Here is a 26,488-nt window from a genome sequence, read left to right as displayed (position 1 = left end):
GTTAGGAGGAAGGGTCCTGCTCAGCTTCTGTGTCCTGCACCTCGGGCTCACCTCTCTGACCAAAGCTGTTGTTCCTAACACACACCTGAGCTTTGAGGGCTCTGAGGATGGCTCCTTTACCTGCCCAGACACCTGGCGGAGGGTGCACGGGGAGCGTTTCCCACTGCTACCACGTGCTGCCCCTTCGCCCTGCTCCATCCCCGCTGACCTCTGCTTGCCTGGCAGGACGCGCTCATGAACCTTCTCCGACGGTCCCAGCTGCACTTCGTCCACTGCTTTCTCCCGGGAGGGGGGTCGGAGGGGCCAGTTCCTCGGCCCCCCGCGCCGCCCGATGCAGCCCTGCGGCTGGACGTGCCGACCCTGCAAGCCCAGCTGGAGGGGTCTCAGCTCCTGGATGCCCTGCGCCTCCACCGCGTCGGTACGCCCCGGCTCTCCACCACTGCCGTGTGCTGGGCCAGCCCCACCTGCCGGTGCTGCCCTGCCGGCGGCTCAGCCTTCCATGCTTCGCTCATCATCTGCCTCTCACCAGCCCCACTTTCAGAAAGTCCCTGAGTTTTTATTGCTCCTTTTTGCAGGGGTTCCCAATGCCTCTCCTGCCCCCAGCCTGCTGTGCTGCCGGGTGGCACAGCCCGAGCCCGACAGCTGCGGCTCCAGCGGGGTTCCCATCCGTGCATCAGGCTGGACCTGCACCAACTGCGGTCACAGTCCATGCCAGGGGGAGAGGGACCCGTGCAGGAGGCCCAGGGGTATCTCCTGCATGACACGAGGTGCTGGGATGGCGTCTGACCACTTCAAGCACATCTCCGCTGCTTCTCTGCTCCCTTTACCCTGCCCTTGTTGCAGGGATTTCTCTCCGCTAAGGGCAGGTCCCCTGGTCCTCACCACCTGCAATGCCTTTTGCTGTGCACAGGATGTGCCACCCTTTGCAGCAGCCCCCTCCCCACTGGTTCCCTCCCCAGTGTTTCGGTGCAGGCCACATGCCCCTGGGCTGGCGTGGCCCCCAGCAATGTCTGTCTCTCCCCAGGGTATGCGGATCGCCTGCTCCTGACCCAGTTCCGACGGCGCTTCCAGGTTCTGACTCCGGACGTCATGAAGAAATACACCTCTGCCTACGAGGTGCCGGATGAGAGCAAGGTGCGTGCTGGGCTGGCCTGGGGAGCAGGGGCTGAGAGCCCCATGTGGTGCCAGAGCTCTTCCAGCCCTCCCCGATGTGGTCAGGGCTTTCTTTGCGACGAGGAGCAATTCCTGGAGCTCCCTGCAGGCAGCCCCTGCACTGGCACTGCCTGTACACTGCGTGAGCCCAGCTGCCCTCTCTCCAAACGAACCGGGTCCTACCAGCATCCCCCTGCCCTGGGACAGGAGCTCCTTCCCAGTCCCTGCCTCACTCAGGCATTCGGTGTTGCTGGTATTATTCCTTTGGCTGCTGTAGGGTCAATAGCCGCAGGTCTGTGGGCTGCCAAGCTCCAGCGTCTCCCGATGGCTGTGGGTGATGCTCCTTTGCTCTGTTGCTGCAGGACCCGCTACAGCTGGGAGCACACATCTGGACAGCTGTTGAGGAGCTTTGGTAGCAAGGTTGTCAGTGCAGGTCCGGGGGTTTCTTAAACATGAGGCTGTCCTCAGGAGCTAGGAATGAAGGAGAAAAACCACATTCAGCAAGGCTCAGGGTAGCACCCCAGCATTCGCAGTGCTGCTGAGAAATGGCAAGTGGGTTTGGGAATCTGCGGGGTCAGTCCGTAGCTCTGGGCTCTGGGTGGTCGGAGCTCCCTAGCAATGATCAGGAGTGATCTGGCAGCGGTCCTGCGTCCTGCATGAGTGCAGCCTCGTGCAGCGCTGGGTTGCAGGGGGTGGCTTTGCGTCCTGCTCCTCCTTACCTTTCCCATGTGTGCCTGAGCACGGAGGGACACAGGTCCTCCAGCAACCTGGCAAAGCAGCCAAGCTCGGCTCTTCATCCTGGAGTTTCTCCCTCTGAGGATGGTTTCTGCAAAGGCAGTAAACATGCCTGGCGTGGGCTGCATTTGCCAACATTATTGCACCATGGAGAGGTCTTGGAGAAATCAGCCTGGAAATGAAGCCTCTTATTGCTACTTTTTAATACTCAAGAGGAAATGGCTTTGAAAATCCTGCTTGCTGAGGGCTGTGCCTCAGTCCTCCGGTGCTCTGGCTGTGTGCCTGGTAGGTCTCGTTTTGCAGGGCAGGGCACAAACTGTGGGACTGGAGGCATATACAGAGGGCAGGATCTGTGCATTGCCCCATCCTTCACCCCAGCTCTCCCAAAAACCATCTGGCTGAGGACAAGCCAGGCAGCATTCCCAGGGACCCAACAGAGCAGGGAGCACAAGAAGGTTCCCCAGGGACCGGGCATCACTTGCTTTCAGACACCTGCAAAGCAACATCCCAGGGTGGCCCCTCGCCTCATCCCATGAAGCCTGAAAGCCAAAGGAGCTCGGGAATGAAGGTGGAGATTTGCCAGTTTTATTTGTTTCATAATAAATTTGTAGCAAAAACTGGGGAGAACTGCCCCTGCCCCTGGAACAGGCTATGAGTGAGCCAAGAAGCACTGAGAGCTGGGAAGAACCGAGAAGAGATGAATTAAACATGGGCACGTGCTCTGTTGTGCAAACTGCCAGCCAGTGTGTGCAAATTCAGTTAAGACCTCGGGATTCAATAAGACAAGTTTGACAGTCGGAAAAGGTCAATATTGTTATTAAATGCTGTAAGGAGGCAGAGGGTGCCTCGTCAGCAGCGTGTAAGCAGAGGATTTGAAAAATCCTATCCTCCCTGCCACACAGTTTTGTTAGCTGGAGGCTGCTTCCCAGTAAGCTGCATTAACTCGGCTGCTGGAGCACAAGAGATGCTTCTCTGTAGCGCGGGTGACAGTGCAGCAATAACCTACCCCGTGCTTGCACCAGCCTCGCTGTTGTGGAGGGGATGGGATTGTCCTGCCCAGCCCTGTGCCTGGCCCCAGTCCCAGCACTGCCGCAGGAGCGGGGCACAGCCGCAGCGCTGGTGCTTCCTCGCCTCCGGCACACGGTTTCATGCACTGTGGTGGTCCATCCCCCCATGCACTCGCGTGCTCCATCCCCGCCTCGCCCTGGTACGTGCATGGAGGGCGAGGGGCGTAGTTCTGCTGCAGCAAGGTGCTTGGGGACCGGGGCAAAATATTTCTCACGTGGGTTTGTCCTTTGTGGAGGAGGTGTGCGAGGCTGCCAGAGGATGTTGTATGGAGTGAAGTGTTAGCGGAGGATTTCTGTTACGATTTCTGTAGCTCTGGGGTTTTCAAATCATCCATTCATCCAGATAGTGTTTGCTGCCCTGGGGAAATGTATGGTATTGCTGGCTGTTACGTTCGCATGTCGGTCCAAAGCTCAGAGTAATTGAGTTCAGACTTCTCCTACAGCTCGGGACTAATCTCCTGCTTGCCTCCGTGCAGGGGCTCAGCTCTGCACCATGGGTTCGTGGGGGATCTTGGTGCTTTCCCCTTCCTGCTTTTGGCTCCACAGGCTGAGCTGTTGGCGAGCCAGGCAGGAGGGGAGCACGGAGGGCTCGTGGCTGCACAGCACGGTCAGACCCTGGCTGGGCAGTGCTGGGATGGGGTCTTGCCTTCCCCTGAGTAGCCTCCTTCCACGGCTGCCCGTGCATCAGGGTCCTTCCAGACCTGGGATGGCAGCAAAAGGGGGAAAATCTTGCACGCAGCCACAGATCTCTGCTCCCCATCCTACTGAAAGCCTCCGGGACAGAAAGCACTTTTCACACCAGGACTCCGGGGCTGGGGCAGCAGTTTTGGAGGCTGCTCTTGGGCTGGGCGTGGGGAGGAAGAAACAAGAGCACAGCTGGGTGCACCCTTACTGGGTGCCCATAAGGACCAGGGGTCTCTGCGCCCCACTTCAGCAGGCTCATACCAGGCTGTAAATGTTTTCTGAGCAATTCCATGATCTGCTTCTTCTCCGCAGGCTATAGAGGAGCTCTTCCAGGCGCTGGACCTGGAGAAGAAGAGTGTTGCCATAGGACGCAGCCAGGTACGACAGCTCCGGTCTCCGCTTCCCAGTTGCTCTCAGTGCATATGGGCACAGCCAGCCCCGTGCCAGGTGCTGCCAGCTACCCAAAGCTTCCCAAACTGGAGAGAAAGCCTCTCCTCCACTGCTCCCCATGGCACCCAGGTGGGCTGGGAAACCAAGCCTCACCGAAAATCAAAGCAGAAGGCTCCTAATTCACATTTGAAAGCATTAACCTGGGTAAACCGTGTACCTAATTATGGGAATCCAGCCCCTTGTGGCATTTAAATTCCTAATTACCTTTGATGTCTCATGGGAGTAAATGGGGCTTGAGCAGCTCATCGTTTTGGTGGGCTGGGGTTAACACTCTGCTGAGCCAGGCACCTGCAGGTGCAAGAGTTGTCGCAGCAACAACATTTGAACTTAAATATGATAATCTCAAAGAAAAATTAATTTTGCATGCATGCTTGCCTTCAGCTCTTGGAGTCTATAAAGAAAGAATTCATGAAATGGTTCTGTGGAGCAAAATAACTTTCTTTTATCCTGCAGAGTGCAGTTTGCAATTATCTCTTCTATGAAACCCTTGTACTTAATCAATAGCGCGATAGCAGCTCCAGTCACATCTTGTTATAGAGGAGTTAGTTTTGCCATCGCTTTGAGCATTGATTTTGTACTAGCTTCTAAAACTTGCTGGCTTGTGAAGTTAATACAGACATTAATGAGACAATCAAATAGGTGGTGGAGCAATCATAGCATTATCTCAAGAAAGTGAGTTTCCTTGGAATTGTTCTTTGATTCAATTTGGCGTCTTTAAAACACAGCTCTTTAAGTATGCCACTGGCTTCACAAGTGTAATTCAGTTTTTATTAAAGCTGTATTATGCAAATGGTGCACAATAGTCAGGCGCGATTGGTCCCATATCCCAAGAGCTTTGCCAGGCAATGACCGAGAGATACCTTACACTCTGAGAGATCAATACCAGGCTAAATTTGATGGCATCAGCAAATCTATATCGTTTATGAGGTGTTTCTGACAAGTTCAGTTAAAGAAAATGATGTGGTTAATTTCGTTTTTCCTATTGTAAGCTGGCATCTTTGCTGTTATCTGTGTGTATCTTGTGTGTACGCTGTCAGAAATGCCGTTGCCAGCAGAGGTAACCCCGCTGTCCTTGCAGCAGGTGGGAAATGGGCAGCGGCCCAAGGGAAGAGTTTTGAGGACTTGCAGCTTCTTGTGATGGTTGGTGCCTATGTCAAAAAGGAGGAGTGAGAGGAGGCAGGGACAGAGAGCAAATGCCAGCATGCGCATAGGGCGAGGGCCGGATCCTGAAGGGCAATCCGGTCCCCAGGGAGTCAGTGGGACCGGGGCAGCCCCATACGCCCTGTTTCGGCGATGCCCAGGAGCAGGAGACGGAGGGGCAGGTGGAAGGTGCTCTCTGGGATATGCAGCCATCCTGCTGCTGGGCTCGGGGACGGGACGGAGACGGGACATCGGTCCCTCTTGCTGTCCCATGAATATCCCCAGAGAGGCTGGTGCCAGGGCCTCCTTGGGTGCCTTCACAGCATGGGGCAGCCAGGCATGTTGTGGGTTTGGACAGGTAGGGCTGGAGTTCCCTTCCAGCCCAGCGTTTCGGGCTGGTGCAGTGGTCACGCTCACTGGTCCTGGCCAGTCCAAGGACCTTCAGTCTCCCACAGGTCTCGGGGGAGGCTGCCGGGTGTTAGCCTGAAACACATCCTGCTGGCTGTGGGCAGGTTTCAGACCCTGTCCTGGGGGTGTGTAACCTCTCTTGCTTGCTGTCAGGTTTTCCTGAAGCCAGGGGTCATCTCCAGACTGGAGAAGCAACGTGACAAGCTGATAGCCCAGAAGATGCTCCTGCTCCAGGCTGCTTGCAAGGGCTTCCTCAGCCGTCAGAAGTTCAAGAGGTTGAAGGTACCCATCCCACAGGTCATGGATCCCCTGCGCCCACCACAGCGTGGGCTCTGGCTGCTGCAGATATGGCCCAGAGCATCCAAATTACAGCTCTTTTGAGCAGAGCAGGCGGCTCCTTTGAAGGGTACCCACTTTGCCCTGCCCTGTGGGCAGCCATGAGATGCCATGCTGCCATCCCCTGTGGTGTGGAACTTCTCTGCCACTTCATCCCTCTCCAGCCCAGTGCCCCAGCCTGGCCTTCCCAGCAGGCTTGGTCCTAGCTGGGTGAGGGACACTGGCAGCTGTGTCTCCCTGCAGATCCAGCGCCTTGCCGTCCGCTGCATCCAGAAGAACCTGGTGGTCTTCCAGGCAGTCAGGCACTGGCCCTGGTGGCAGCTCCTGAGCCGCGTGCGGCCCTTGCTCAGCGTAAACCTCGCGGAGGATCAGCTCCGTGCAAAAGAAGTATGCACCAAGCGATGGGATGGGACGGGATGGGACGGGACGAGATGCTTTAGGGGCTCTGCCTGGTGTGTTGGTCAAATTGGAAGTCACTTCTGCCAGGGCAGAGATGATTTTCTGACCATCCAAAAGTCATCATCTGTTCTTAGCACTGCATTTTTTGCCCTGAATAATGTGTTTTGCAGAGCTGTGGAAGGAGAAATAACTCCCCTTCTTCCTTAGAGGGACAGTAGCAAATGCACCTTGTCCCCACAACCGAAGCACCATCCCAGGGCTGCGGCTGCCCCGCTGCCCTCCTCGTGCCCCCACGAGCTCCCTGGGTCTGGGTTTGGTAGGCTGAACCCCTCGGGGACGGGTGCTCCATGTCAGTCTGTGGGACAACAGATGATAAGCAGCTAAACGCATCCTTGACACGGGGGACTCTGCTCTGTGCTGGCTTCCACCTGTCTCCACTGGTGATGGGAGACATTAATGGGCATTTGCTGACCCGGGAAAGGCACCTTTTGCGCCTGTGTACCATCTGAGACCTGTGCTAAATTCTTACTCCATCTTCCCTGGCATCCTTCTCCTCCTCTTGCCTTAGTGAGGTTTTAACAAGGTGTTTTCAGGCTGGTTCTGACAAAATAAAAGCTGCCTAAGCCTCATCTGTTTCTCTCTCCAAACCCGCCTGGGATCCATCAGGCCCCATCACCCGTTAACCTCTGTTTTTATCACAACTCTGCACGTTCTGCTTCTGCTCAGTGTTGGACATCAAAGCAGGACAAGGCTGCACTGAGCAGCTCTTTCTGCTGTTACAGTCACGCTGCCTGAAAAAGAATCACAGAAAACAATGTGCCTTTGCAGCCGCTCTGTGATAGCCTGCCAGGGCCCCAGGAATGCTCCATGAGCAAAATTCAGACATTTGGCTGTTCATCCCAGGCTTTTGAGGTTTGCTTCTTTCTCATAAAATGTGCTCTCTATGCACACCAAAGCTGACATTCCCTCCGATGAAATTCATGTCAGGAGCTGTAGTCCCGGCAATTTGCAGTGAGCAGCCTTCAAAGTTGCCTGGTAGATTTTATTAATAAGGCAGCTATGTCTCTCCCACTTATTTTTAACAGAAAACGAGATTTTCATAAATAAACTGAGGATGCTGGAGCTCTCCATGTGGTTATTTTTGCAATCTTCCCTAGGAGGAGCTGACGGCGCTGAGAAGGAAGCTGGACAAATCTGAGCAGGCATGCAGCGAGCTCAGGCAGACCACAGAGAAGCTGGAGAGCAAGGTAGAGCCTGAAAAAAGCCTCTGCTGCAGCCCCACTTGGTGGAGTTGGAAATTAAGCCATGTCGGGATTAATATGACCGCCAATTACATGACCGCAGGAGGAGCGGTGATTGGCAGTGGGTTGGGCAGGGGGCAGCTGCCAAACTGCTGGCAGAGTGACCGCAGCCAGAGGTGGTTCTCTGTGCAGGACCCTGATGGGCAGCGGTGCCTGACTGCGGCACCCAGGGCCAGCATCGCTGCAGGGTCCCTGCTGGGTGGGATCCTGCCTGCCAGAGCAACGGGTCCCCCAGGGTCTGCACCCGGAGAGCAGCCCAGATGCCCTGAGAATGGGCTGTTCCCAAGGGTGTCCCCAGGGAAAGCCTCATGTCCCCTCCAGCAAGGACAGACGTCACCTCGCGCTGCCACTGATGTGGTGTACGAGGCTGAAAAGCAGCAGTGTGAATGTCATCCCTTCTGCTGACAAAAGGGTATAATTAGAATGGGAAATTACACACAGATCATGTTCTCATTACGCTCTCAGGACTGCAGGCTCGCCAACCTCTGCAGACACCAGAAGTGACTTAGTTTAACGGGACGAATGCTAATACCGAGGAGACAGCACGCAGAAGTGTCCTGCCTGTCCCCTGGCTCCGAGCATGACCCCACCGTGTGTGGCGCTCAGGGGGTGGCAGCTGCCAGGGCAGCCGCTCGGCTGCCCCGTTGTGCATGTCAGAAGGGACATGGAGGCATGTTGGGGACCGCGTGTGTCCCCAGCCTGTTTCTGGTCCTGTGCGGAGTCCCCCCTCAGATGCACGGGCTCCTGCGCAATTGCAGCTGGGGTTTCATTAAGCACCGGGAGGAGAAGGAGCTCCCAAGTTTGCCCTAAATACCCTGGGTTTACCCAGCTCGCCGGCCCACGGTGCTCACCCCTCACAAGGGATGGCCAAGCTGTGGTCTAGATGTAACGCTGCAGCTCTGGTTAATGGTGCCAACAGCCCCAAGGGCCAGGGACCCCCTTCTCAATGGGAAACAGCTAAAGATGATTTAGCTTAAGCTCTCTGTTAAAAATGAAATCACAGCCACGAGGCTGGGACTGCTGAGCGAGGCTAACGCCTCAGGACAGACCTAGAAAAATGCCAGCTCCCCAGGGAAAGAAAACTTACGGAGTTAACTTACGGAGTTAAACTTGTTGGACGCCCTAAGGAGCTTGTGTAGCATGCCTACAAAATGTGGAGTGCCTTAAAATGTTGTCAGATGGAGGAAAGGAACGTTGGAAGCCTGCATGTTCCAGCTGGTCCTGCTGCTTCTGCAGCCCCTTGCTTGGCTGGCTGAGCAGGACGGACTGTGTTCACCTCTGCTTTGCAGAAAGTGGAATTAATCCTCTGGATTAATAATTCCCCCCTTCATTCATCTGCTTGTTGTTGCAAATGAAATTTAATGTTAATCAACTAGAATGGTGCAGAAATTTGATGAGCCCTGCCTGCAGCGCACTGCAGGCAGCACAGTGCAGGCAGCGTGCTGCTTGCAGCCGTAGCGGGCAGCTGCCTTGCCACAGGCAGCCATGCAAGGGGTGCGGCCACGGGCTCCAGCAGCGGTTGCTCTTTGCTAGGCACTGCCAATGGGAGCCTGGTTTCCCACTGGTGACACTGGTCGGTGATGCTGGGCACTTACCACGTCCCCTAAGCATAGGCAGCTGCCAAGTGAGAGCAGTCAGGATGCTTGGGACAATGCGGGGTGGCTGGCCCCCCCCAGGCCGGCACGCACGGTGATGCCCAGACAGACTCCCCGTTGCGCCCCCCAGATCATCGACCTGACGACGGAGCTGTCGGACGAGCGGTACAAGGGCGACGTTGCCTGCCAGGTCCTGGATGGGGAGCGGGCAGAGAGGCTGCGGGGTGCCCGCGAGCTGCAGGAGCTGCAGGTAGGCGACCGTTGGGCCATGCCGGTGGCGATGCCGCGCTCTCGGCACGGCCTTGCTGGACCCAAGTGCCGTGGAGCCGGTTAGAGCTGCTCCCTTCCTTTCCCGGGTTTCCCCAGAGCAAACACGACCAAGTGCAGAAGAAACTGGAGTTGGTGGAAAGGCAGCTGGAAGAGGCCCAGCAGCTGGTTCAGCTGCGTGAGATGAAGATAAGCGGCTCTGGAGGAGGTAGGGGAGTCCCTTCAGGGGCTGTGCATGCTCTGAGCATCCAGCCGGACCTGTGGGGCCAGCGCGGCCGCCCCAGCAGTGCGGCAAAGCCTCTTGCAATGGGCAGGGGTTTGGTCCCCCTCCAAAGCGGTGCTGGTCCCCCAGCCCCTGGCCACCCCAGTGTGTTTTTGGCACTTTGTCATTCTGCATTGCTTGTCCAGCCGGAGCTGGCGGTGACAGCTCAGTCGCACACAACTCTTGCTCTTGGGGCTGGGGATGCAGGCAGGGATTCTGCCTAAGGGCACCGCTGGTGCTTGCTGGTGCTGCCCAGCACTCCCGGCAGCTCAAAGTGTGTTTGAAGCATGTTTTGGAGTGGTGAGGAGGCTGCTAAGACACAAGTGGGATGGGATGAGTGTGCATGCTTTGCCTAAGGCCGGGGTACATGTGCTATGGGAGCTGGGGAAGCCCTGGGTGCACAAAGCAGAGCTGCGCCCTACGAGCTCGGTGCTGGCATTCGCGCCATACGGCAGCCACGGTGCCATTGCGTATTTGCCTGTCCGACCCCGGCATGGCTGCTGGGGGCTGCTTAGGCCTGAGCACCCACCCACCCATCACCTCCGGGTTTCCCTCCATTCACAGAGGACGAGTGGCAAGTGCGCTTTGACTGCGCGCAGACAGAGATCGCCTTCCTGCGGAAGCGGCTGGTGCAGCTGGAGGAGCGGCTGGAGTCCGAGCTGGGCGCCAGGATGGGGCTTGAGCAAAAGGCAAGTGCTGGCGGCCCTGGGCACGGGAGGGGACAGGGACTCCCCAGGGTCACGCCGTGGAGCGGGGCTGCTGCTGGAGCTGGTTGTCCTCTCCCTGCTCCTGGGGCGGGCAAAGCTTCACAGGGCTGAGGCTCAGAAATGCAGCCACTTGCTGCTGATGCTCTCACTGACCAGGGGAAAACGGCTGTTTTCTGCTAGTTTGAGAATAAATACCCTGAAACTTCCTTCAAGTTTAAAAAGTCACTTTTGCACCAGAACATGGCAAAACTCAACCTTGGTCAGGCGTGAGTGTGAGCACAGGGTGGGAAGCTGCAGGGTGGGGAGGGGCTCGGTGGTGGGTCTTGGAGTTGATCTGGCTTTTGGATACTGGACTGTGTTGTGTTCACACCATCTGTCCCGCAAAGAGCTGCTAATGTAAAGACAGCTAATGTAAAGAGCTGGCAGTTCCCGAGCTTTGCCGTGAGAAGGGAAAAAGCAAATGCGCCTGTGAGTCAGGTCACTTCCCATAAGGATAAAATAAAGAAACGAATATTATTCATGCTACACTAAAAAGTAATAAGAAAAGCAGCCCAGTCTTAGGAGCTTGGGTAAAGCAAAGCAGCCCATTTGCTTTCAGATAGTTAGTTTGGAATTACAGGCTTCATTAGTGCAAGATTTTGCTTATCTAAAGTAATTCCTTAATGAATGGCGAGAGCTCCGCCAGTCCTGTCTGTGTGTCTGTCCCAAACATGACGCAACTCCACAGGGGATCCAGCTCATTTGGTCCAGGCGCTGCTCTTTGCAGAGAAATGGGATCAGGCATCTGCCCCTGGGGCAGCTTTGCTGACTCAGCAGGAGGACTGGGATGCTGCAGGCACACAAGAGGGTACCTGGAGCGTGAGGGGTCAGGGCACCTAAATCTGTCCTTGTTTGGTGAAAGATCTCTGGGTGAACCATCCCCTGGTGCCGGAGGGGGGCTCAACCCCCGTTGGGGAGCGGCTGTGGGGCTCATGTGCCGTAGGGTCCCTTGGCCGCTCACCGCCACCTCTGCCCGCAGCTCGGTGAGGTGCAGGCAGCATGCGAGGCAGCCAAGAAGGTGTCCCAGCAGCTGCGGCGGCGGTGCAGGCGGCTGGCCTGTGAGCTGGAGGACGCGCGGGTGCTTGCCGAGAGCCAGCAGAGCCGCAGCCACGAGCTGGAGAAGAGGCAGAAGAAGTAAGGCTGGTGGGACCGCGTGGGAGGGCTGGGGCTGCTGGAGCGGGAGAGCAGGGGCCAGGGATGCTTAGGGTGGCTTCGGGTGAGGAGTTCCTGGAAGGGCTGCTAGTTCCATCTACGTTGACTGCTGGAGGTCGCACCAAGCTGGGAGGTTATTTTTACATCCCGTTGCTGCGTGACCGTAACGCGCTTCCATAATAGAAATCACTCGCAATGCAACGCTTGGTGGCATTGCGGGGAGGGCTGCCTGGGGCTCCCGTGTTGCCGGGTGCCTGGGCACCCTTGTGCTGGGGTGTCCCAGGTGTCGGTGTGCCCTTGGTGTGGGAGTGCCCATGCCGGGAGCGCTGCTGGCAAACCGCGCTCCTGGTCTGGAGGAGAGGAGCCCTGTAGCTAAGAAATGATCCCGAGTGTTTTACTGCTGCTCTTTGGTACCTGTGAAAGAAATTGCCCCTAAATAGGATACCAAGACCAAGCAGGCACAGAAAACATGGCGAATTCACCATCCGCTTTCTTTATCATTTCTTTTAATTTACACTGTGTTGCCAGTGTTCCCTGCTTGCCTGTGCTGAGATGCTGACTGTGGGCTGGGGTTTGGTCTCATGCAGAGATATGAAGGTGCTGAGAAACTCCCAGGTTTATTGCTCCAAAGTGGCAATGATTCCTGAGCTGAAACCAAACCCTCGGTGCAGCAGAGTCCCGGCCAGCCCCAGGGACGGAGCTGCCTGCGGTGGCAGGGGGCAGAGGGCTGCTGCCCGCACGCAGGCACTTTTTGGGGTGTTTTGGGTCTGTAGCAGCTGATAGCAGTGATTTTTTGAGCTCTGCTTTTGGCGACTGGCTGTGTGCACATCACTGCTGCGCCACGCCGTCCACTTCCCGTGGCTGGTACTTGTGCGGTGTAATTAGGGATTCACAAAATGATGGCAGCACTTTGCAGACAATAGGCTTTTTTTTTTTAAGTCCTCTCAAAAGCACTTGGAAAGCCCAATGCCAGGAGAAGCAGCTTGCCGCTGGCTGAGGCTGTCTCCCTGCCTGCCTTGGCGCAGCTCCCCCGGCCAGGAGGCAGCCTGCTCGGGAGAGGTAACGTGTGTTTCCCCCTCCAGGTTTGACCTACAGTTAGCCCAGGCCCTGGGGGAGTCTGCCTTTGAGAAGAGCCTCCGTGAAAAAGTGTCTCATGAGAACACCAACATCCGATGGGAGATGGGCAAACTTCAGCAGAGCTTAGAGGTAAGAGGAAAATATCCCACTTTGCTGCATTATATCCAGTTTCAGGAACAGCTCTTAGAGCAGAGCCATTATCTTTGCAATTATAGCAAAGGCAATCAGGCACAAACCCAGCAACTTGATTCGTTTCTTTTAGCGCAGTTCAAGGATGTGCCTGATGTATTTAAATAGCATTACCTTCTACCAGAAGAAATGCTATCACTTTTTACAAGTGATACCCATCCCATGGTTTAGCTAATGAGGCCCACCATCATTTTCATTAAAGTCACTTGTGCTCTTCTTCACACCTCTACCCGCTATCTCACCTGCAAGAAACTGCAGGTCTGTGCCCCCACGAGGTGGTGATGCACCGGGTGCCCACCGAGGCCCCCGCAGGGGCAGGGGCACAGCACGCTGGGGCTGGGGGGAAGCCGCAAGGTTGCTGCCAGTCATCCCAGGCAGCGGGGGCTGCGGGGAACCCATGTGGGGGACAGCCTGTGGCAGGAGGAAGGTGAGGGCAGGAGCGAGTGAGCAAAACTGAGGGGGGAAAGAATTGTTTGGGGCTCATGGTGGGGATGGGGCTGCTGGTACAGGGAGGGGGCTGACCACTGCCTGCTGCTGCTCCCAGGGTATTTTGCTGATGCATTTGGAAATGGTCTGGGTTTTAAGAGTGGGGTGTGAGTGCAAGCCCCCTCTCCTGCGTTTGGGGCTCAGCTGCTGACGCACTGCTCTGCCCCTGCCGAGCAGCAGAAGGAGGCGGAGGCGGCCAGCCTGGCGCAGCGGGTGACCGTGCTGGCCGGCCGGGTGCAGGAGCTCAGCACCCCCAATGCCCTGGATGCCCGCGCCATGCCCGTGCTCAAGAAGCAGCTCTGGGACCTGGAGGCAAGTGCTGCTGAGCAGCGGAAAGAGCTGGAGCGGCAAACGGCCGCGGTCGATCACCTGGAGCAGGTAGCGTGGCCCCCACCGGGCTGGGTGTGCTGGGGATGTTCATCCCCACGCGGGCATGTCAAGCCCTTACCAACGCCATCCTCATCCCTCCGGGGTTGTGTGCAACTACCGGTGCGTTTGTCTTTGGGTCTTTCAGCTCCACCAGAGGCTGGAGCTGGAGATAGAGCGGATGAAGCAGATCCACCAGAAGGAGCTGGAAGACAAGGACGAGGAGCTGGAGGATGTGCGGCAGTCCTGCCAGAGGAGGGTAGGTTGGTGCCAGGTGGAGGAACGATGCTGGGTGCTCCACAGGGCTCCCACTGTCCGCAGTGCAGAGGAGGAGCCGTTCCCAGGGGTCCTTTCTCCCCAGGGAGCAGCCGGGTGAGCGAGTGCTGCTTTCCTACCACCACCCCAGCATGAGCCCCGGTCGCAGCCCCAGGGTGCAAAATCAGGGTCTGGGTCAGGTGTGAGTCCCTGCGGCGCTGGAGGGGCTGTTGGGGGCAGTGAGCAAGAGCCACGTGCAATGCAGCACACGGGCACGGTGCTCCCGGTAACACCAGTGTCATGCCAAAGGCACCAACTCCAGCCAGCCAGGGCTTCGTGTTTAGTGATAATGAACAGAAAATACCGTTTCAGCAAGGCCACGAGGTCAGTGGCATGCAAACACGAATTCCACTTCCTTCAAAATCCCCAGGGTGTTTGATGCGACGCTGCGTGGTAGCAGCCAGTTCCCATTAGCCCTGGAGCATACATGGCTGTTGATGGTGAATTAACATTGCTGAGGCTAGATGAAGCAGTCGGTGGGGCTTTGCATGTGCTATTTTAGGAAGGCAGGACAAGTGGGAAGGCAAAGGAGGCGATCTCTGCTCCTCCTGCTCCTGTCAGCAGGTAGTTGTGCCCTAAGCCATAAGGCTCTGCGTGTCACGGGCGGCTGCCACCGTGCAAACACTGCCGTTTCCCAACGTGCTGCCTTCCCGCGGTGCTGCCCTTCTGCTGGATGGTGCAGCAACAGCTCACCGCTGCTCTCTCTCCCTCTCCACTGGCCATTTTTTGCTGAAGCTCTGGGCAGGTCATGAGGATGCATTGCTCAGGGCTCCTCCCGGGGTCCTCCTTGCCCTTCTGCACCTCTCTGTTTAATTGCCCTGTACAGGGAGCAAGGTACTGCCAGCATCACTTAAAGGAGATGCCGTGCCTTGCGGCTGCTCTCAGCCAACAGGACATTGTTCATCCTTTCTCTTCCTCACCCTGCGTGGCCTGAGTATTATTTTCCAAATGAGTAAATGGCAGAGGCACTCTGGAGAGCAATCGATATTTAACAGCCTGCTCCCATTTCCTTTTTAAACCCTGTTTCTGAGCAGCAGCTGGGGGTGCAGGAGGCGGCTGGGGCAGGGAGGGTGCCGGGGAACTGTGCCAGGGTCGCAGCCTGGCCCATCCGCTCCCGCGGGCACGGCCGCGCAGCTGCTTGCAAGGGGAGGAGCGGGCTGTGCAATGGGCTGGCTTGCTTTGTTAACACATTTCCACCACCACCACTCCCAGCTCGGCTTGCTGGACCTCTCGCAGCTGCACAGCAGAGCTCTGCGATGCCGCCCCAGGTCCGGTTCCCTCCTGCAAAGTGCTTGCTGTTGCTGCAGCGCTGCGGGATGGCGATGCTTGAGTGGAGGCAAAGGCAGAGGGATGCAGGCTCCTGCACGCAGTGCTGGCTTTCAGGCTGCCTTTGCTCCCGGGAGCAGTACAAATCCTGCCTTTACGGCATGCTCTGCCCCACGAGGCCACTGTCACCTCCTTGCTGGTGGGGAGCTGGAGCAAGAAGTGTTCTGCCTGCCTGGTTCATGGTCATGGGATGCCTTGAGGAAACCTGGAGGGATTACCGCTGGCCCCTCTTCTAGCTCGGCTGAATACCCTGTGTTACTGCTCCAGAGCTGCAGGGACAGCCCTCGGGGACCTCTGAGCATGCCTCGCAGGTGGGGTGGGCTCAAAGAGCCCATCATGTCCCCAAAAGTCCTGCAGGCTCCTGGACTGCTTCCCCTTGCTCCTCCTGGCCAGGAGCAGTTGCGCTGCCTGGGGGTAGCAGTTGCTCCAGGGGATGCAGCCCATTCCTGGTCCCCAGCGCCGGCTGCGGTGATGGGAGGCTTCAGCACGCACCCTCTCCCGGGGGCTGCCCGGGTCCCCGCTGCGGCGGTGGCTGTGCCCTGCCAGGATGTGGGGCTTTGGCAGGGAGCAGCTGGGCTCTGAGCATGGCTGGGGTTGTCTCCCCCTACACAGCTCCGGCAGCTGGAGATGCAGCTGGAACAGGAGTACGAGGAGAAGCAGATGGTGCTGCACGAGAAGCAAGACCTGGAGGGGCTCGTTGGCACCCTGTGCGAGCAGGTAAGAGCATGGTGCCCCGCTCTCCTTGCTGCTACCTCCTGGCCAGCCAAACCACTTCGCTGGCCGTGCCCCAGCACAAAACACTGCCTGTAAAAAAGGGAGTGTGAATGCATGCATGTGTGCGGACAGGGCAACAGCTTGGTTATTCATGCACATGCAGCCAGCCGCAATGTCCTCCACCCCTCGCCTCTTCCAAACAACACTCACCAGAGCAGCGGCATGTGCCACAGCAGGCACTGGGTGCCAGGAGGGTTTTGGGACTGCAGGCATCATATAGGAGACAGCCGGTCCCCCTAAGGACCCATGGAGGGGAACTGTTCGCTTTTGTACAGGAGAATTATCTAAGTGGGGGAGGCATCTGCTTTTTGCTGGTATTTTCATGAGCGTCAAACTAACCAGGACTAATGTTGGAGCAGCTCCAACTGCCCAGAAAAGGAGTTTATCGGATTCTGCTCTTTGCACAGGAATTCTATCCCAAACACATTTGTTGAACAAATCCTTTTTCACTCTCCAATGTGTCTGTGGCAGTGATTGAAGTGCACGTAATGGGAAAAGCACACACAGCTGCTCCCTGTTAAATTAGAAGGCGAGGGGCTGAACGCAGCCTCATTGAGCAGCATTTATCGGCTTGGACATCACTTAGCGTCGCTGAGCAGCCAGGCCCAGAGGCTGTCTCGTGCACCAGCTCCTGCTGAAGGAGCTCTGGTGACCAAATGAGGTGCCAGCTGGCACTTCTCCGGGGCCACGGTGCTGCCAGGGCCAAGGATGGCATCAGTCTAGTGCCTTCAGAGTTGCCATCTCAGTGCTGCTGCACCCCAAGGCTCCCCAGAGCTCAGCCAGGCTGGGTTTGTGCTGATGCTTCCCAACCACCCTGGCAGAGCCCCCGTCGCATTGCAACTCCTGCACGTGCAGGAGAGGAGGAACTGATTATCTGGAGTTGCAGTAATTAAGCAGCGCATCCTCCAGCCATTAGCGCAAGCCGGCTGAATTTCACCCTTTCACCAGGCTTGGTGATTGCATGTGTTCATTAAACAGGATGAGTCTGGGAGCTTTGCAACTCTGAAATGGTGGGCATATTTCAAGTAGGCACAAAATGGTCTGACGAGGCTTATCCATAACGTCCCCCCGGCTCCCAGCTTATAAAATGTTTTGGGAACTGTCAGAATAAATCTTGCTGTATAAAAGCAGGGTATTATTATAACTGCCTCTCAATCCCTCTTGTTCAGTGGAGGAGAACTAAGATGGATGAGGAGGCAGCAGGAGCTGCATGGAGCAAAGCCGGGGGGACTCTCAGGGAAAGGCACCTTCTCCTTCCTGGGACTGTCCCCAGGCACTGCCCCGGCAGTCCCTGGCCCCTGCCAAGAGGGGAAGAGGAGATGGCATAGTGTATCTGGGTATTGCTATAGTGTGTGAGAAATATGACCGGAGCCTTGAAAGCAGCTGTTAAATGAAATCCCAGCTTCGTAACTTAAAAAGCACTGGGCTGCAATGGTGGGAGGAGGCAGCGGTGGCTGCCATACCTGCTGCTTCCAGCTACTATACAAAATCCATCCTCTGTGGCAGCGGGCAGATCCTGAGCTACGGGAGAAAGGTGCTGAACGGCATCCAAGATACGGTCTGGAGGGACGGCAGGGATAACAGCAAATCTGCTCCGCTGCAGGGTTATTATAAATGCCGTCTGATTTACAGTGGACAGTGTGTTTCAGAGCAGTTTATTAAAAAAGAAAAAAAAAGCCAACCCAGAAAACTAATTAAGGAAATGGAGATGCCAACGATTTCTGGTTCCAGCAAATGCCAGCCAGCTCTAAACCAGGTTACAAGGTCAAATCCGCACAATTAATTTTAGCCAGTGAACAGAAAATAGGAGAACAGATTTGAAACAAGAAGAGCCATGGAAAACAGAATAAATGGAAAATGCTCTTTACTTCAATTAGTCTGAAATCAAGCACTGAAACCATGTCCCTGTTTATTTGGTGTTTTTCTAGTTCTTTTATCCCTGTAACCATGGTTGCTCTCAGCTTGGGGCGGGGGGGGGGGGAGCGTAGAGGGTTTTTTTAAAGTGTTTCCTACTTCCCTTCTTTAAAAGGCTTCAGGGTGATGCGGTGACTCCACACTGCCCAGGGATGAGCCTCCAAAATCACCCAGCAGTTGTTTTCCACCAGCATTGCTGGGGATTCGTGCGCGAGAGATTGTTGCCTCCCGCACTGAAGGCGGCAGCATCGGTTACGTCCCTCTGCGGCTGACGGGGACTCCAGATGCTTTGCATTAGAGATGCGTAAATAACTCCTGATGAAGCTTTTCTCATCAGCATTTCGCATTTTTTTCCCTTTCCCCTTTGGGCTGACTTTCTCCTGCCTTTGTCACTCTTTTCCCCAAAGGGGCAGAAGGGTTTTTCTGGCTTTTTTTCTTTCACGCAATGACTTTTGCATTTTCTGTGCCAGGTCTTGGCAGAGACGCTGGACGTGCATCTTCTGGGTCTGCCTCTCTCTGACCCTACCCCTCGGCCAGGGTGGTGTCCCAGGGCAGGTGACAGTGCCCAGTGGCCACGAGGACCGGGTGCTATGGCTCTGGGGACCCACAGAGCCCACCTGTGCCCCCGGGTTGTGTGGCCAGGCTGTCCCTCTGGCCACAAGGATGGCTCACTGGGCAGGCACGTGGCTGATGGAGACCAAGGGTGGGCTGATGTTTTCAGAGGAACAGCTTTCCGGTGGGGAACAATTGTGGTGTTTTGGTGGAATCTGACAGTTTTGATGTTTACATAATTTATTTTCTCCCTTTTATTTAACTATTAAATTATTTTTATCTGATAAAGAGGGGGAAACTGTAATATTTATATATAGATATTTCATATCGTCTTGCGTCATGACTTCAGCATTACCAAAATATTTCCCTACTCCCAAATTTTGTGGGGAACGCCTTGGGGTGGGACAGAAAGGTCTGACGGTGGTTTTGCGGGGCGGCAGGGCTCAGGACACCCCCTCTCCCCTCCCCAGATTGGCCACCGTGACTTCGACGTGGAGAAGCGGCTGCGGCGGGACCTGCGGCGGACGCGTGCCCTGCTCGCCGACGTGCAGCTGCTGCTGGCAGCCCCCGGGGAGCCCGGTGCCAGCACCCAGGAGCTGGAGCGGCTGCGCAAGCAGGTAGGTGACGTCAGACGAAAGGGCATCTCCCTGCTCCTTGGAGCATCACCACCCTTTACCTCGGCCGAGGGGAAGCTGCAAGAAATAGATCTGGTTTTAATTGTGCGTGGGGCAAGCGGTGACCCCGTGCTGTACGAGCATCATGATGCCTAGGCCAGGGTGAGAAGTGCTTCTTGTGCTGAGGAGGGTCTCCTTGTAAGGAGCACTTCTCTGTAATTAAGCCAACAGCGGTTAAGTATTTTTTCCTTTTTTTTCCTGCAGCCCTGTTAATTACCTTCTGTTCAGCACGTTTTCTATCTGTCTAATAAGGAGCTCCAGCGGCGCTGGGTTCAGGACGTGTTGCCATAGGGATGTTGTAAGGCAGGAGTAGGGATTGCAGCGGATTTGCCGTAGTTTCAGTGCAGTTCACAGCTGGCACTGAGCGACCCAGCGAGCGGCTGCAGACGGGTACCACATTTGTGCCCACCGTGCCGGTGGCCAGGGACGGCCTCAGCCCTGGGGTGAGCTCAGGGTCTGCGGGGTGCCCTGCCATGGGACAGGGGTGGCACGGGGCTGTCCATCCGCAGGCTGGCCCTGCACATGCATCCTGCGACGTCGAGCACCGGGGCTGAGCTAACGATGCCAGTCCTCCGAAACTGCTCAGTAATTAATCTGTACTGTACGTTTCCCCTGGAAACAAACTAATAGGGAGGCATGAGCGATTCCAACAACATACATATATAATTGAGATAATAGTTCTGCATAAATAACATCTGTGAGCAGCAGCTGTTCCCACCTGTGCCGAGGGAGAAGGGGAAGGTGAGCTCGGCCTGACGTGGCCGATGGAGCACCTGCTCATGCCCACGTCCGTGCCCATGCCCATACTCATGTCCCTGCCCGTGCCTGTGCCACTGACCTGGACAGCCAGGGCCAGGATGGCCATAGCCGGGGCAGGCAGCAGGAATGGCCATCTTTTGGCACTCGTGCATTCTCTCTTACACATTATTGAGCTAATGCTGTAATGCTACGCTTAACAACTAATCCCTCAGTATTTCCCAAATCCTGCTTGGGGGCTGGAAATGATGCACAGCCCCTGCCTTGCTCTTTCCCAGCCCCCAGTGCTCTTAATGGGGCTGGGAGCTACGCTCAGCACTGGAGCTTGCTGCAGTGGGCTGATGCTGAGGGACCCCTTCCACATGCCGATCTGAGGGACGAAGCGGCGATGCCGGGATGCTTACACTGCCTGGCGAGTGTGGCCGTCCCAGTGGCGTCCAGCCCGATCTTGCTAGGGGAATAATGCCTTGTTCCCCGAGCAGCCCGCTGCCCGCAGCAAGGCAGGCTCGTGCAGGAGGTTGCTTTCTCTTGCCTGTGGCTGCGGTGCCATACGGTCTGTCCTCTGCTCCTTCCCGGCTCCTGCAGTGGGTGGCCTCTGCCCACCTTGGAGGAGAGCGGAAAGCCTTAATATTGGGAATATTGAGTTTTTGCTGCGCCATCAACACCGAGATTCTGCGTGCATTAAAAATGCCTCATGATTATTCCGTCCTTTAAATTTAAACGATTTCTAATGGCATTCATGACGACTTTCTCAAAAGCCAATACATCCTACCACCAGCCCACAAACCACCACAAGAATAAAAACTTTGCTAAAATGCTACATTTCTGTTAATCAAAATCCATATGGCTAGAAGTATAGCATTGTTTCTTAATAAGGCTGAAGCATCCATTTTACGCAGGTATTTAACAGATGGTGTAGCACAGGAAACTAATGTTGTTCAGAAGTTCATACATTATGCATTTTTGGGCGAGGGGGGGGATTTCAATTTATTCTTCCCAAGTGGGAAAATTCCATTACATGAAGTGAAATGGAGGCTGGTATTTAATGAGAGGTCCTGGAGATGTGTTTCTCTCTGATTAAAATATCTGGACTTTTAGTGTAATTGTGGCAGGGGAAAGGCAGTCCCAGTGGCTGGTTGTGGACAGGGTTGCTTCTGGAGAAGCCCAAAGCTGGGCAGGTGGAAAAACCCTTGGCCATAAAACCAGCAGTGAGTCCGACTGGCATCTTTAACACCTCCCAGCAGCTATCGCTCGGGTCATTTCGGTAACGGCTGCCTGAGCTTTATGCAAAACACAAAGGCTATTTTTCACCTGGTGGAAGAAAGGGGAACACAGCGCGTGTTGCTGTGATCGTGGCTCTGCAGATGTATGAATAGACCGACTAGACAATCCATCAACACGGGCTGAGTTTGGACACGGGCACATCATTTTAAATAATGGTTTTGCAGGATTCAAACTGCTAACTGTCTCTGTGCCAGAGCTTTGTATTTCCCACAGTGAGCAGCTTCTGGTGGGCACTGTAGCTGGAGACCCAAAGATGTCTGGGGTTATTTCTTTCTGTCTGTTCCTTGGTTCAGGCAGGGGTGACAGAAAGGCGCAGAGATGGAAACAGTGGTCCTAGGAGCAGAGATTTTCTCACCGAAGGAGTTAAAAATAGTGAGAAGGGGATGCAATTTAGGCAGGAATGTGGAGGCTGAAGATCACAACCCCCCGATGTTTCCATGTACACCAGAAAGGCCACTGCTCTGGCCCTGGGATGGAGGGGGGAAAGGTTTCCATTGCTGCTGGCTGCAGTGGCAGCGTTTGGTCACCCTCCGTGCGTGGCCAGCCCCTGGGGGCCGGTGTGCTGCGTCCCCCCCAAGCGCGGGGCTCTCCCTTATGGCGGGTGGCTGGCAAGGAAGGCGGGCAGCTGGGCAGGGCTGGGCAGCGGCCGTTCAGAGATCATAGTGTGCCATAGGTATATAAAAAGAATCATTGACTTTAAGGGAGAAACGCCTGCCATTTCCTCTGCAGATTAGGCACTGAGGAAGCAAATTACCTGCTCAACTTTTCCAAGTAGGTCTCAATCACACCAAATCGTTGAGGGAAATGAGCTGAGGATTGCTCCAGTTATAGTACTTCATAATCCCCCCCCTTTTTTGAGGGAGAGAGTTAAAAAGAGACAAGTAAACCTTGAGAAAATAGCCTAAAATGCTCAAACTCTCGCCGTGGTGTGCAGTGGCTCCTGTTGCCCCTGGAAGCTCTGCATCCTCTGCAGGGGAACAGGGACCAGGCACGGGAACTGAGTGGCAAGCGGAGGGGTTTAGTTTTCTTTTTCATAAGGAAAAGAAACCCAAGCGAGCAAGGGAAGGAACTGGATGTTCAGGTACAGCCTACGTAAACTCCTCCGTCCTGGCGGTGTGAGTTTTTGGGATGACGCTGCATCTTCCAGATGTTTGCAGCCCATTTAAGATCATTGTAGTCTTAATGGCTGAGCTATAAAAACCAAGAGCAAATTAGCATTTATAAATGTGATATTTCATGTATATTTGCAAATGCAATTTATGCCACATGAAAAGCCCATTTGCAAACTCTGAATCATGAATTGCTCTAATCAGAAATTACATGTAATTCACATAATTTTGCAAATTAATGATGCCGGCTCTACCTCACCACGGCAGTGCCAAGGCAGAGGAGGGATGTGCAGTTCGAGGCGCTTGCTTCAGCACTCAACAGGACAGTCAGTGGTGTTAGGATCCACAGTTAGGTGTGCCGGGAGCTGGCAAGGACGCCCTGCTGCACCAGCTGGGAAGGGAAAAGTTTTCACTGTAAACCAGGAGCAGACGGGCTGAAGAGCAGCACAGATTTTAAAAGGTCGAGTTTCCATGTGCATTAGCAGGGGAAAATACTCTGGGGGTGAAGTGTAAATAGACGTGGCTGTGTGGCAAGGGGAACAGCATAATCAGCACGTGGTTTCTGCTCCTTTAATGATGATCTCCCCCAATTTTTCCCAGTTGGAAGAGAGCGAAGCAAAGTGCGCAGAGGTCCAGAAGTCCCAGCAGACAGCGGCCCTGGAGCTGGAGAACTTACATACAGAGCTGGAGACCCTCAGCAGAAACAAGACCCTGGTGCGTTCGTGGAGACGCAGCTGGGACAGGGGAGGTGGGAGGGCAGCAGTGCAGTCCTACCTCCTTGTGTTTGACAGCAATAATCAGCTTTTTTACTAAATCAGCAATAATCAGCGTATTTACTAAATCACCAAACATATTTACTAAATCACCCAGCCTCCTTGGGAACAAGAGCCCCCAGGTGGTTTAATGGATGGATGAAATGACTAGAAGGGCACAGCACGCTGTAGTCCCCCTCTGCAGATACGCGGGAGCTCCCTTTGCCTCTCCCGGTGCAAGCATGGGGTTGGAGGCTGGCGGCAGCACATTCCCAATTGTCCGGGCGGTGCTGTGCCGTGGGTCCCCCATGGGATGTGCGAGCCAGCGGCCCTGTGGGTCCTCCCGCAGGTGGACGAGCAGCTGTACCAGCTGCAGCACGAGAGAGCCGACCTCCTGAAACGCATCGATGAGGACCAGGAAGACCTGAACGAGCTCATGGAAAAGCACAAGGCTCTGATTGCCCAGGTAGGAGCCAGGGCAGTGGAGGCTGGACAACATCTCCCTCCCTGGGAGGGTGCTTGGGAAAACCTGCAGCCTGTCTGAGAGCAAGCGGGAGTCCCCATCGGTGCTCAGCAGGGCAGGCACCCCAGGAAGCAGATGCTGTGATGAGAGGAAAGGATGGCTCACGGCTCCAGCTCCTCTCACCCGTAGTTTTGAGTCGTCTTTCAAGAGATGTCTTGGCTTTTATTTCAATAGTTGGGAAATCCTACAGCATCCCCGTCTGGATCCTTTTCTATTCTTTCCTTCGCTGTTTTCTCATGCAGAGCTTAAAAAGTGCTGACAGACAGCCCTGGGGCTTTCTGTGCAATATCCAGACTAAGGCAGGCTCTCCCAAAGGATTGTACTTGGAGCTGAGGGACCCCAAGGCTCCCAGTGGAGCAGGGGTAGGCTGGCGAGACTGACAATTCACAGTCTGGTGCCCCTTGCAGTCGTGTTACGGAGCTGGGAGTCTGTATCTGAAAGGACCCTGAGAACAGAAATGACCTTGACAATATGGTTTCTTTCCTGATCTACAAATATTTGTTTCAAAAATGAGGAAAGTTGCATTGAGTCGGGAGAATTAAGCTCCTTCAGTCCAGTGCAGGAGTGACTCGCTGTTTTGGTGGCAGGAGGTGCAGGCATGAGCCAGCCTTCGGCACCATGCTCTTCACAGCGTGTGCCTGCTGCTCTGAGGCCTCGGGTCTGCTCCCACTGCTGCGCTTAATTTTTCCACAGTCGGCAACGGATATCGCTCAGATCCGGGAGCTGCAGACACAGGTGGAAGATGTGAAGAAAGAAAAGCAGAGCCTTCAGGAGAAGGTAATTCCTCCCCAGCCCGTAGCACCCAGAGCTGAGAAGCGAGAGCCATCCGGGTATCCTCTGATGTCTGTGCCCGGTGCATCACCGGTGTCACTTATAGATGCCATGTTCTTGTCTGAAATTAGTCCAAGTCTACACTGGTGGTACCAAGCCATTTCTCCTTTGTAAAACGGTCAGGTTCCTCCCCTCTTCCTGATGCGCTGTGCATGCCTGAGAGCAGCATGGTGCAGAAGCCACTGTCTGCCTGCTGCATGCCCACAGCCCTGACCCTACGGGCAGGATGGGGCCAGGAAAGGCTGCGGGGCTCTGCCAGCAATGGCTTTGGGCTGGGCAAAGCTTTCCCTGGCAAGGGTCTCGGGATGGAGAGCCCCACTTCTCTCTCCTCCCTTCCTGAGCTGCTGGTGCCGTGGCCAGCGTGGGGCTGACCCTGGGGTGGGTGCCGGTGGGTGCTCCGCTGCCTTGCCTCTGCGGCTGCACCGGCCCTCCTGGAGTGCATGGATTTAATTTTCAACACATGAGTAATCCCATTAATTTAAGTGCTTTACTGGAGCATAGCTAAGCTGCCCAGGAATCAGAAGCAGGACTCGCTCCCTCCGAGGTGGAGCAGGTGGTGCTTTAGAGATAGGCCAGATAAAAGAAGACAAATTCCTGTAGTTCTAGGTCAAATACAAAACCTGAACCAAACTTGTACCGGGATCACTAAAAGGGCAGTTTGCTTTGGAGATCTCAGTGTAACGGCTGAAGAAACAACTCGGTCCAGGCAGCTTTCCACACGGGGAAAAATTGTGAATTTTCATGCCTGCTGTCCTCAAGGAGTCTGCGAGAAGAGAAAAGCAAAAGAGACCCAGACATGTATCATCTTGCCAGCACGTTTTTCATTCAAACATACATGTTCGTGCCATGCATTTATTGTGTGGTATTAACAGCAGGGAATCCTTCAGGAAACCAAAGGCAATGCTTTTCCATAGCGGCCTGTCACCTCAGGGGCCATAAGAAGTCCTTGGTGCACGTCACACCAAAGCGAGGGACTGGTGGGGGATCTGCAAAAGGGACCGGGAGGTGTTCGCATGGGTCAGGGGCCGGGGAAGTGCTAATGCAGCCCATCCTCTCCCAGCTGCACGCAGCGCAGGCAAGAGCAGCGCACCTGGAGCAGTGCCCAGCCGAGCGCTCCATCATCAGCCGGCAGGAAGCCCGCATCCGCGACCTGGAGAGCCAGCTGGACTTCCAGGCTGTGCAGATGAAGCGCTTTGAGGTACCACCTTTTCACCGCTCGCAGAGGGGATGCGGAGTCCCGGGGAGATGCAGCTTGCTTGGAAAAGGCGGGCGCAGTGATGCCACCGCCTCGGCTTTGGGGGAAGAAGCACCCGGGAAGGGGTGGGGAGGGACAGGGGGGGTCTTTGGCCAGCTCTCCTGTGCTTGTGGGCAGTCCGTATAGTTCATGCCACTGCCACTGTCTATACCTGCTTCACCGTGGTGGTTGTTGAAAGCCAACAGTGGGCCCAGTGCTATAAACACCTGGAGGAATATATAGTCCCTGTCTGGACACAGAGCACGGTGTGTGCTGACTGCTCAGCACATCTATCACAGCACCTTTCTGACAGGCATCCCTCTGCTCTGGCATCGTCCAGAAGTCAGGACGTCAGGCTCGATGGCAATATTTCACTGGTGCCATTAATCAGCACATCTACTGGCACCCCGCGATATGTTTTTACTGTCGCTTTTCCCCGAGTCGTGCTGCCCGAACGAACCCAGCCTGGGGGCGAAGGAGAATGCTCTTGTGCCCCCAAAGCAGCAGCCGGCTCTGTGGGAGCCCCGGGGGATATGATGTGGTCCTGGGGGATGGTGCTACCTGTTGTGGTGGGTGCAGAGGTGGGCCCAGGGATGGGCTGGGGACACTGGGGTCTGCACCCACTGCAGGCA

General features: G+C 55.5%; 1 protein-coding gene across 1 annotated transcript in view; it reads left to right on the top strand.

Annotated features, from left to right (window-relative positions):
* The window catches only part of MYO18B (myosin XVIIIB), a 77,501-nt gene that overhangs the window by 26,831 nt on the left and 24,182 nt on the right, over positions 1-26,488 (top strand). Inside the window, 19 exon segments of the mRNA XM_069794511.1 lie at positions 226-418; positions 1,025-1,134; positions 3,951-4,016; positions 5,790-5,918; positions 6,216-6,359; positions 7,529-7,618; positions 9,398-9,517; positions 9,634-9,742; positions 10,361-10,485; positions 11,522-11,676; positions 12,777-12,900; positions 13,624-13,824; positions 13,961-14,071; positions 16,066-16,170; positions 19,164-19,310; positions 23,117-23,230; positions 23,618-23,734; positions 24,485-24,568; positions 25,683-25,820. Coding sequence (XP_069650612.1) covers positions 226-418; positions 1,025-1,134; positions 3,951-4,016; positions 5,790-5,918; positions 6,216-6,359; positions 7,529-7,618; positions 9,398-9,517; positions 9,634-9,742; positions 10,361-10,485; positions 11,522-11,676; positions 12,777-12,900; positions 13,624-13,824; positions 13,961-14,071; positions 16,066-16,170; positions 19,164-19,310; positions 23,117-23,230; positions 23,618-23,734; positions 24,485-24,568; positions 25,683-25,820 — 2,382 coding nt within the window.

This window comes from Haliaeetus albicilla, chromosome 10 (genome assembly GCF_947461875.1).
Source record: "Haliaeetus albicilla chromosome 10, bHalAlb1.1, whole genome shotgun sequence".
NCBI classification, from domain to species: Eukaryota; Metazoa; Chordata; class Aves; order Accipitriformes; family Accipitridae; genus Haliaeetus; species Haliaeetus albicilla.
Note: the sequence above shows the minus strand (reverse complement) of the source record. Positions and strands in the feature narration are given on the sequence as shown.